Source organism: Trichinella spiralis, assembly GCF_000181795.1.
Source record: "Trichinella spiralis strain ISS 195 chromosome Unknown Scfld1557, whole genome shotgun sequence".
Lineage (NCBI taxonomy): Eukaryota > Metazoa > Nematoda > Enoplea > Trichinellida > Trichinellidae > Trichinella > Trichinella spiralis.
The window spans coordinates 617,826-627,205 of record NW_003528496.1 but is presented as its reverse complement, the minus strand read 5'-3'; the positions used below and the strand labels follow the sequence as shown (position 1 = coordinate 627,205).

The following is a 9,380-nucleotide window of genomic DNA, read 5'->3' as shown; positions in this document are numbered from 1 at the left end:
ATGCCCTTATGCTCTACGTTACGCGGTAGCTCGCAATTTCCACTGAATTTTACCCATGATTACACGCATATGCCTTGTCAAACCATTATTTTGCTTTTTCTCGTCAGATCACATATGTTGTTAAACGCGATTTTTATATAAAGAGAAAATGCACCAATTGGCAAATTGTTCACCAGTTGCAGCTTTCAAAGCTTAACCCAAGGGAGTACCCAACTACTAAATTGTTAGCATTCTGATGAATTTTCTTTGCTTTTTAATGGAAAGTTTTTCTATTTTAAATCTTTTCTTTATTTTGCCAATCCCAAGAATTTTTACTTTAATATTTACAAAAGTTTTCTTTTCGTTACAAAACATCCATATATGTATTTTTATACATGTTGATGATGTTTGCTGTTTGTATGAAAAATCCTGTTTGACGTTTATATATTTTTTATGAAACACAGTCGAACTTGATTAAGTGTACATTGGATAAGTGCATAAGATTTTGGCCAAAAAAGATTCCCTGTAGTTAATTAAACGATAAAATAATGGATAAGTCCATGGAAATTTTTTCGAAATTCCATTCTCACTTATAACCAAGTTCAGATGTTATTTGAAATGCAACATGAAACAGATCAGCTACATCATAAGCGCTGCTTTTGATGCGGAATGTTTAAATATTTCGTTACCATTAAAATATATACACTGAAAGGTTGCAAATGGAAATGAAAATAGATTGCAATTTAAGTGTTCACCAACGCACTAGTCGATTTCGTTCAGATGTAAAAATAGAAAGTTTACAATTTACACAAAATATATAAAACTTTGTTTCCATAAACTTCGTCACAAATAATATATTTAAATATATTTAATAAATATTTAACAAATGTTCACTGAATGACAAAACTTCAAACAATAAAATTTTGGAATAATAAATATTTCCATTATCAATTCCATGTCCGAGATGTAGAGTCGTTTTGGACACATCGGCTAGATATTAAGGAACGTCGTTGATTGATCTTGTATCGGACGCAGGCCGACGTCTAACAACTGTATTTGTCTAGACGACGAAGTGGAAGAAGAACAATAAAGGTGCCGTAAACAGATGGATACTTGAAGATCAGTAAAGAATGACGGTAGTACGGTTGTTGGCAGTGAGCGAGCAAATGTTGATGTTAGTTCTCGGAATTCACAGTGGTGGATCAGTGACGGTCCTTGTTCGTATTCGTTAATCAATACTGTACTCTTTATCTGCCTTGTGAATGCGAGAATTTTACCGTGAATCTGAGTCACAATCATCGGCAACTGATGGGAGTAGAATTATCTCTGAAAGAAATCATGATAGATGATGAACCGTATGTCATAAACGCATTGTGCGTTTCACACATATGTGAGAAAGCACCCGCAAATCCGTCATTAGAAGAATACGAACATTTGAAGGGACTGAGATTGGTAGATCAGTTCCTCGAGGAGAAATAGAAATCGATCTGCAGATCAGGAGACTGTGATGTTGCTTTGAACAAAACTATAAGAGTGGACGAGCTAAAACCAACAGCAATGAAGACGAAATTCAGATGGGTTATCTGCGGAAAGAACAGCTTTCAGAATCAAGCGCATATCTTGCAATGTCAAGTGAACGAAGATTGCAAGTCATAAAAAAGTTTTGGGAAGTGGAACAATGGGGATCGAAGTACGAAATGAATTCAAAGTGAACATCTTGAAACGATTTAAATAGGAAGTGAGGCTTGACAAAGAGCGATACGTCGTGAAGCTTCAGTGGAAAACGTCAAAAGTGCAGCTACCGAAAAATTACGTGCAAGCAGAACAACGATTGCAGCAGTTTGAAATGAAACTCAGGTATAACTACGACGGAGTAAAAAAGAATATGACGAAGTAATTAAGACGTGTATGGAAAAAGGATGGATTGAAGAAAAGAAGGAGATGGATGGTATACCACGAAAAACATGGTATATACCACACCACGCCGTTTATCGTGACGACTAAACGTCAACGAGATGCAGATTGTGTTTGGCGCCTCAGCTAGATATCACGCAACCTCATTGAATGATTTCTTGATATCCTGATACTATTACGACAATTCAAGATAGGAATCCAGGCGGATATCTCGAAGATGTTCCTCCAAATCCGGCAAGACACTGAAGATAATGACGTAAGTAGATTTTTGTGAAGAAATTTAGAACAGGATAAAAAAGCAGAGAAATTCAGAACAGATTATGGTTTAACAAAGAAGAAGTCCGCGATAGCTGATTGAATCGAAGAGTTTTTCTGTAGAAACAAGCAGAATTGAACGTTTAGTCGACGAAGCCGATTTGATTCGTATCAGCGTGAATGAAAACGTTGATCCGAAGCGGAGAATATTCTGAAAGTAAAGGAATATGAGCGGGCTACCTCCTCTAAATTCGTCTGCCATAATTAGGGATAAGGAAATATAATGGAGATCCACGCCCATTTTCATGTCACGAGTTTCCGATGATTGGAATGATAGGCTGCGATTTCTGGATGAGTTCGACACGTCGATTCATACCAACAAAAGTCTTTCAACGATCGAAAAATTTAGCTATTTGAGATCACTACTTATCGAAAGCGCTGTCACTGAAATCGAAGGACTACCACTGAATGTAGCGAACTGTGAAGCGGCAATGACAATTTTGTCTGACAGTTTTGGAAGAAAACAAATCATCATCGAAGAACACATTAAGCAGTTGCCAAATTTTCCGACTGTTACTAACCAGTGGGGCTTGAACCGTCTACGTCAATGAGCAAATCAATTGGTAGTTCATTTTCGTGGTCTTGAAGCACTGCAAACACCAGCGGAAGGTAATGAAGCCTTCTTGATGCTGATGATATTACCACGTATGCTACGATAATTAAAGTGGAGAAAGGTACGGATCCTTTGATTCTTCAGCGAGGGGTGACTCAGAGATCCAAAAGCCATTGATGGAAAAGAAGTTACACTCGGGGAAAAATACACCACGGCTGCACTACATGCTTTGATCAAACAGTCATGCATATTGTGCGAACGGAATCATCAAATTTGGAACTGTCCCAATGATGAGTGTTCATGAAAAACAGATTATTGCTCGAAGACGGGGATTGTGTTTTGCATGATTGATGAGAAGTCACCGGACGTTGGACTGCGAATCGATAAGGAGTTGTACAAAGCCACGTTGCACGGAACATCATCATGCATTACTACATCCTGAGCGGGAGAACACGGACAAAGAACCAGCAGATTACGATCACCTTCCAGCAACTACAGTAGATGGAAAAATTCAGGTCGGATAGACTCTGACCAGCGAAATACGAACCGCATTGTTGCAGATCGCCCACGCGAGGCTGCACGGTCCAAGCGGGAACAACATGATAGTGGGCTGCTTATTGGACAGCGACTTCTATCGCTCATTTGTGAAGAAAAGCGTTGCGGATGCTCTCAATTTAGAAGGTCCGATCGAAAGAATATTCGTCGAATCGTTCTGCGGAAACTACAAGAATTATAATAAGGCACAGCGTGTAAAGTTATGGGTCAGCTCCCTGGATGGAAAAGGCGATAAAAACAGTTGGTATAACCACTATGCTTACTGATCTGTCAAAAACCAAAAATTGTCAATAATTTTCATTGATTGAAACGTGTGATACCCAGTTTGCTGAAATTTTCCGGTTTGAATTAAATTACCAGAATAAAGATATTAGTTGAAAACTGAAGCGAATACATAATTTTGAATTAACGAAAAATAAGCCCCAACTGCCAATATACTGAAGCATTTTGCAAGATGTTTTCCAAATCAAAGTATAATTTTATATTTTTCAAAAGTAAAACTATTTATTTTATAATTATTATTTATTTCACTTTAATTTGATTAAAAATATTTGTTTACAGTATTATATCAGTGGAAACATTTACAAAAAAATGATAACGTTTCATACAAATATTATTCTAAATTTACAATTATTCACTGATATTGATGTGACATGAAAACACGTTAATATAGCAGAAAGAAAGTTATGGACGAGTAAAATAATTCAAATTTACGCGGTTACTAAAATCTAAACATGAAATTGGCGGCAATATATTTGGCATTAACTGCCATTCTCCATTTGCTTTTATTTCTTCTAAGCCGACAACAGAAGCATATGGATAATGAATACCCATTTTGCTAAGTTCATAATTGGACAAATTAGTAGCAGATTTTTTCATCAAACTTCGACCAATGGCATCAATTGTTGGTGCATGAACGACGAACAACAAATTGCACTTTGTTTTTCCATGCAAACTCACAATGTAGTTAACCACTGTATTGACTCGTTTGTAATATTCTTCAATAGTTTCACTATGAAACTTATCTTTCAATGTTTGCGCCATCATGTATGGAATGTAATTTGGTTGTATTTCATATCCTTCACTGACCAACTGATCAGTATTAAGAAAATTCAAATTTGCATTTTCATACCAACCCAAGTATTCAAACAGACCTGCTTCGATACAAATTTTTGTATTTGAACCAGCAAACGACTTCAATATTCCATGGGCACTTTGAATGCTACGCAAAGCTGGACTACAGTAGACCATGTCAAATCCAATTCCACTCAGTTTCATACCTCGTCCAATCATTTGTGATGTCGCATAACCAATTTCAGTAATCGGTGGATCATTGTAAAAATCTTTCCATCCATTTTCTCGTTTCACTGCTCTTAATGGCATATTCAAATCATATGGTCGATACGCTCCTAAATCTGTGAAACCAAGACGCAACCAACCTGGAAAAACGCGATCCATTCGTTCTCCATGGCGGACTAAAAAAATTCTTCTCCCAGACAATTCTACTGTTTCTTTGTTCTCTTGTACCTTGTCTCCTTTTACCTCACTTTGTCCTTCTGGCAAAGCGTTTAACGGTTGTGGTTCATTTGCCATTGCTCAATATGCACAACACGAGCTACGTCAAGCAAGCAGAGAATACTAACCTTATTCTGTTTCTCGTTCAACTTGTCCATAATGTTTTGTTTAAATTTAACAATTTAATGTAAAACTTTTAAAGTATATTAAAATATTATTGTTTTAGTTTTAAAGTTTCTGCTTAAACTTCTTCAATTTTAAACTACTTTAGCCAGCAGCAAATGAACAACAGTCATAATATTCAGTTAGCAACAGATCACATATTCTGTTCTAGAATGAGCATGCATTTTTGCATGGCTTGATTTGCTGATTAGTTGAAAGTAGTTTCAAAATGATTCGATCACATGCCCATTTTTTCGCCTCCTTGAGTCAGGATATGATTAACTGATACAGTAGAACTCGGTTATAACAATGTTTCGGTTATTGCGATAGAAAGTTTATTTTTTGGTTGGTTCGGCTTTGTCGTATACATGAAAAATACCTTTTATATCGTTCTTCAAACTCGGATATAACAATAGAAATCAATAACAATTGTGAGCGTTCGTAAGCTGCAGTAGTAGTGAATGACGTCGCACAACTGTGGCTACGTTACTGACGGCGCAGAGCAATGGCAGATTGTGCATTTGATGCATCACTCAGTCTTGGTCTGCATCATTCTTGGTTACAATGAGAAATGTGTAAATCAATCAGTAGACTGTGATACTTTGTTGTAGAAATGTACGATAAATACTAAACAATGTGAAAAAGACTGTACTACTGTGAAAAAATGTTCAAGAAATTTATGCTATTGCGCGACGGAATTAAACAATGGCTAGTCGATAATGATACCCCATTATTTAAAACATCAACGGACGATGAAAAATACTCAAGGCAGTAGAAAAAGATGAAAATAAAAACGTCCATGTGTCTGATAAACTAAATGAAGGTCTGAGCCATTCAGAACCCCATTCTTGCCACAAAGCCACCTTCAAGTGGATGGAGTTGCAGAAAGCTGCTCAGCTGACGCTAATAAGACATATTCGCGATGTCGCTGCACAGAATAAGCTTTCTTCGTTCAAACAGAAACTTATTACTGATTATATAGAATATGACTCAAACTAAACCTGGTGCTTTTTAAATGTGGCGCTGAAGAATATAAGCAACCACGTTTGATACTGCATGCAATGCTGCAGTCAGTAATAAACGCTGCATGTAAGTCAAGTCAGTAAAGGAAAAATAATGTCGCATAATAAACAGAATGAATGAGCACTATTCCGCGTTTGACTGAGGATAACAGCTACAAACGCTTCACTTATGTACATACATTTTAAAATATTGAAAACATTCAATCATCCGAATGAGCCTTCAAAATGGCATCACAGGATAATCGAAGTTCTACTGTATATTGTACATGAATTCAGTAAAATGTTATTAGAACAAAGAAAAATTCCATCCCAATGTTGAACTTATATTTCTATTTTCTTCCTCTCAAATAAAATTCTGAAATCTCAATTGTATAAAACAAACGTTAATGAATAGTTTCGTTCTTTATCTGATGATAAACAGCGCAGTATTTGAATCGATGTTTCCATTCTGCATGTTTTCGTATTCAGCCAGTATAACTTCACACAATAATTAGCAATGAAAAAATTTATATTCATTAACATGAAAATTCCATTTTCCTCTGACATCTCAAAATAATTATTTAGCAAAAATTACGCAAATTTCAGCTCTCTTTAGGACTGTTTGACAAAAACTGTTCAAATCAAATTCTAAACTTTACATGTAAATGAAATAAACTATCATCAATAACATCAATCACAAATTTACTGCAGTTTTTTGAAACATACAAAGTCATGTTCACAGAATCACTTATGTTGTGCCTGCGCCTTCCTCATTGCAATCAAAACGCCTTGCATTTCATCACGTTTGCTTTTCGCTCTTCGATGGCTTCCAATCTAAACAATGTAAAATAATTCATTAAAATCAAGTTTCAGATTTAAAGAGATGAATAGACGTTGTTGAGTTTTATTAAATAAAAAGAATTCTCAAAAAACAATAAAAATATATTTACACGTCGTTTCAAGTATTTCAGTGCTTTTTTATCTTTCGAAATTCTAAGCAATTCCATAGCTCTTCTTTCATATGGCGCAAAGCCACACACCTCGCGAATAAGATCGCGCACAAATTTCACCCTCTTATGCAACTTCTAAATCATTCAATTAACGAAATTAAGCAAATTAGTTGAATCTAGCATTTTTCCTCTCTCAACTTACTCCTTTCCTTGATGATGGCTTTATTCGCTTTTTGTAAGGTGTTACTTTATGACCTTTGTTCAAACCAACGGCGAGTTCATAGCGCACTTTAGCCATTGCACTACTTTAATAAAATATAAATAAAAGCAAGGAAAACTCCATGGTCACAGACAAACAAGCATAAATACTTCAGTAAACAATACATTTCTTATACTTTAATTTGATATTTTAAAATAAAATAATTTTTTAAATGCATTCACATCGCATTGATCTTTATTTGAACATTTAACATAAAGATGTTAAGCTGTTTGAATTACACAATTAATAATTAACTTGGCTATTAATAACGCAACGGTCTGAATGGGCTACATAATATTTAAATAAGAAAACAATGAAACAATCATAGAAAAAACAACAAAAGCTGAAAAGAAAACTACGCAAACCAGCATTATTAACAAACATTTCATTTAATAATTTCATATAAAGTCATATAGATATTGGTATAAAAATAATTTAAAACATTTATAGCACGCAAACACTTTTAAAAACTCTATAAATTAAAGAATATATACTGCTCGTAAACGATAATGTAGAAGATGACGCTACCGACAAATTACTACAATACTGTATTACCGTAAGCTAGTGATTTTCAGGTATTTTAAAATATTAATGCAAACTATACTTTACAGTTTAGAATGTTGTAAGAAATATCATATTTTGTACTGATTTTTGCCATAGTTTTATTAATAGTTCAAAATATTCGATTTTATGTTTTATATACTGGTGTTCCGAACGAAACGGCGTCGACTGCGGTGGCCTTTGGATCGCCGCCGGCGTGGTGGGCGTATCCGTGATTAAAGAAGCCGCTCATCTGGCTGAGAAAGTTATGGCGCACCTGCAGCCTGCTCTTTCCATATATATATAAGCCAGCGGAGCAGAGAGTTAGAGAATTTTTGGCAGTTCGTTGCGTTGTGGTTCGTTGTTGCCGTATTCACATTTGAGCTCTGTTCGTTCCTGTCGACGGAGTGCATTTCTCTGGCTTGTATTTGTGTTGAATAAACGAGCATGTACTTGTTTGAGTTTGCTTGATCCGCTTGCGTTTAACAAACGTCATCGCCCGCTTGACTGACCATACCACCGGTTGGCCAAGAGGAACGAAAAATACAGTCCACTACTCTTCCCGGCTGTCGAGCGAGTTTGACAGGACGTGGAATCTGAGAATCAGAGACGTACAGAATACCTGGCCGGTTCTTACAACTAACTGGATTCAACTAATTTTCCTATAATTTTGATAATTATGTTTTATTGGCGTATATAATTCATGGTTTCGTTTACAGATAATGTCTAATCTGAATCACTGAAACATATACAATTAACATAAACGGGATCGTTCAACTTTGTCCGGTCCCGATTTCCCCTAACCCGCCCTCTATTGGTGATTCGCGAGTCACTGATTGACTGCACGGCTACTGCTTAGTAATTGACTAATGAGTTATGCTGTTTTATTTGTTACCCAGTTTCCATCAATAATTGGTTGAATAATTTGTAGCACTTGATTAGCTACTGAACTTTGGTCATTGATTGGATGATTGTTTTCCATCAAAGGTTGCCCAAATATGGGATGCTTCACCATTAAATTACCCAATATGGACATAAATAATCACATTTCTTATTTTTCGAAATAAAGTTCTTCTTTTATATGTAATGTGGAATAGTGTATATATTTCTTGAACTTAGCAAATGATGCATTTATAAAGCTTTGTCTTTTTACATTTTCACTCATTACAGAAGATTATTTTAATGGGATATTCTGAACTCATCCACGTCCCATTTTCCCCAAACTCCGCCCCCTTTTTGTGATTGGCTGTACGGTGATAGGTTGCAGGCAAATGATCGGTAATTGGCTAATGATTTATACTAGTTTATTAGCTAATAATCATGATAAGTGATTGGGTGAATAACTTTGCCATTTGATTAGCTATTCAGCTGTTATCAAGGATTGGGTGATTGTTGTTTATCAACTTTACCCAAATATGGGGTGCATTACCCATTAAAANTACCGTTATATAGACACAAAAAANGCATTTACTANTTTTTCAAAACACAGCTTTANTAAGATANGGTGNTTAGCTNATCTTTTATNGCGTNNAAGGAATTATNNNNATATCAAANGTTAATATGCTTAAAANCTAATGTTCAACTTNTTAACATTNGCATATTTTNNGTGTATATTGTTAAGAATGNATTTAAAAAGA

The 9,380-nt window shown here is 35.4% G+C and overlaps 7 protein-coding genes across 7 annotated transcripts; 3 read left to right on the top strand and 4 right to left on the bottom strand.

Moving 5' to 3' along the window:
- Positions 1–969: 969 nt before the first annotated feature.
- Positions 970–1,278, bottom strand: Tsp_04663 (conserved hypothetical protein). Its single transcript, XM_003369191.1, has one exon. It carries the CDS (start codon positions 1,276–1,278, stop codon positions 970–972), a length of 309 nt encoding a protein of 102 aa, XP_003369239.1.
- A 39-nt stretch (positions 1,279–1,317) lies between these two features.
- Tsp_04662 (conserved hypothetical protein) lies at positions 1,318–1,983 on the top strand. Its single transcript, XM_003369190.1, has 4 exons — positions 1,318–1,431; positions 1,512–1,628; positions 1,715–1,852; positions 1,882–1,983. The coding sequence occupies exons 1-4, from the start codon at positions 1,318–1,320 to the stop codon at positions 1,981–1,983; spliced, it is 471 nt and encodes a 156-aa protein (XP_003369238.1).
- Positions 1,984–2,453: 470 nt separating this feature from the next.
- Positions 2,454–2,759, top strand: Tsp_04661 (conserved hypothetical protein). The gene has a single exon (XM_003369189.1). The coding sequence runs from the start codon at positions 2,454–2,456 to the stop codon at positions 2,757–2,759; it is 306 nt and encodes a 101-aa protein (XP_003369237.1).
- A 352-nt stretch (positions 2,760–3,111) lies between these two features.
- On the top strand, positions 3,112–3,582 carry Tsp_04660 (conserved hypothetical protein). The gene is made up of 2 exons (XM_003369188.1): positions 3,112–3,276; positions 3,322–3,582. The coding sequence occupies exons 1-2, from the start codon at positions 3,112–3,114 to the stop codon at positions 3,580–3,582; spliced, it is 426 nt and encodes a 141-aa protein (XP_003369236.1).
- A 418-nt stretch (positions 3,583–4,000) lies between these two features.
- Positions 4,001–4,909, bottom strand: Tsp_04659 (putative ubiquitin associated and SH3 domain-containing protein B). Its single transcript, XM_003369187.1, has 3 exons — positions 4,864–4,909; positions 4,083–4,791; positions 4,001–4,037 (listed from the first exon to the last, which is right to left on the bottom strand). The coding sequence occupies exons 1-3, from the start codon at positions 4,907–4,909 to the stop codon at positions 4,001–4,003; spliced, it is 792 nt and encodes a 263-aa protein (XP_003369235.1).
- Positions 4,910–6,530: 1,621 nt separating this feature from the next.
- Tsp_04658 (60S ribosomal protein L36) lies at positions 6,531–7,996 on the bottom strand. Its single transcript, XM_003369186.1, has 6 exons — positions 7,907–7,996; positions 7,459–7,490; positions 7,147–7,249; positions 6,945–7,079; positions 6,743–6,828; positions 6,531–6,561 (listed from the first exon to the last, which is right to left on the bottom strand). Exons 1-6 carry the CDS (start codon positions 7,994–7,996, stop codon positions 6,531–6,533), a joined length of 477 nt encoding a protein of 158 aa, XP_003369234.1.
- Positions 7,997–8,067: 71 nt separating this feature from the next.
- On the bottom strand, positions 8,068–8,779 carry Tsp_04657 (conserved hypothetical protein). Its single transcript, XM_003369185.1, has 4 exons — positions 8,639–8,779; positions 8,522–8,591; positions 8,235–8,386; positions 8,068–8,160 (listed from the first exon to the last, which is right to left on the bottom strand). The coding sequence occupies exons 1-4, from the start codon at positions 8,777–8,779 to the stop codon at positions 8,068–8,070; spliced, it is 456 nt and encodes a 151-aa protein (XP_003369233.1).
- Between the last annotated feature and the right edge of the window lie 601 nt (positions 8,780–9,380).

Bases quoted from the DNA above. Each gene is read 5' to 3' on its own strand.
- Tsp_04657 (XM_003369185.1), bottom strand. From the start codon at position 8,779: ATGTCCATATTGGGTAATTTAATGGTGAAGCATCCCATATTTGGGCAA. The intron at 8,592-8,638 runs GTAACAAATAAA...ACTAAGCAGTAG, and splicing joins CAATTATTGATGGAAACTGG to CCGTGCAGTCAATCAGTGAC. The intron at 8,387-8,521 runs GTTGAACGATCC...AGTTGAATCCAG, and splicing joins GGAAATCGGGACCGGACAAA to TTAGTTGTAAGAACCGGCCA.
- Tsp_04658 (XM_003369186.1), bottom strand. From the start codon at position 7,996: ATGAGCGGCTTCTTTAATCACGGATACGCCCACCACGCCGGCGGCGAT. The intron at 7,491-7,906 runs GTATATAAAACA...AATATTATGTAG, and splicing joins CCGTTTCGTTCGGAACACCA to CCCATTCAGACCGTTGCGTT. The intron at 6,562-6,742 runs GTGATTCTGTGA...AATTATTTTGAG, and splicing joins AAGGCGCAGGCACAACATAA to ATGTCAGAGGAAAATGGAAT.
- Tsp_04663 (XM_003369191.1), bottom strand. From the start codon at position 1,278: ATGATTGTGACTCAGATTCACGGTAAAATTCTCGCATTCACAAGGCAG.
- Tsp_04661 (XM_003369189.1), top strand. From the start codon at position 2,454: ATGTCACGAGTTTCCGATGATTGGAATGATAGGCTGCGATTTCTGGAT.
- Tsp_04659 (XM_003369187.1), bottom strand. From the start codon at position 4,909: ATGGCAAATGAACCACAACCGTTAAACGCTTTGCCAGAAGGACAAA. The intron at 4,792-4,863 runs GTGAGGTAAAAG...GAATTTTTTTAG, and splicing joins CGCTTTGCCAGAAGGACAAA to TCCGCCATGGAGAACGAATG. The intron at 4,038-4,082 runs GTTAATGCCAAA...TTTAGATTTTAG, and splicing joins AAAGCAAATGGAGAATGGCA to TAACCGCGTAAATTTGAATT.
- Tsp_04660 (XM_003369188.1), top strand. From the start codon at position 3,112: ATGAGAAGTCACCGGACGTTGGACTGCGAATCGATAAGGAGTTGTACA. The intron at 3,277-3,321 runs GTCGGATAGACT...GCATTGTTGCAG, and splicing joins CAGTAGATGGAAAAATTCAG to ATCGCCCACGCGAGGCTGCA.
- Tsp_04662 (XM_003369190.1), top strand. From the start codon at position 1,318: ATGATAGATGATGAACCGTATGTCATAAACGCATTGTGCGTTTCACAC. The intron at 1,629-1,714 runs GTCATAAAAAAG...CGATTTAAATAG, and splicing joins CAAGTGAACGAAGATTGCAA to GAAGTGAGGCTTGACAAAGA. The intron at 1,853-1,881 runs GTAAAAAAGAAT...GAAGTAATTAAG, and splicing joins TCAGGTATAACTACGACGGA to ACGTGTATGGAAAAAGGATG.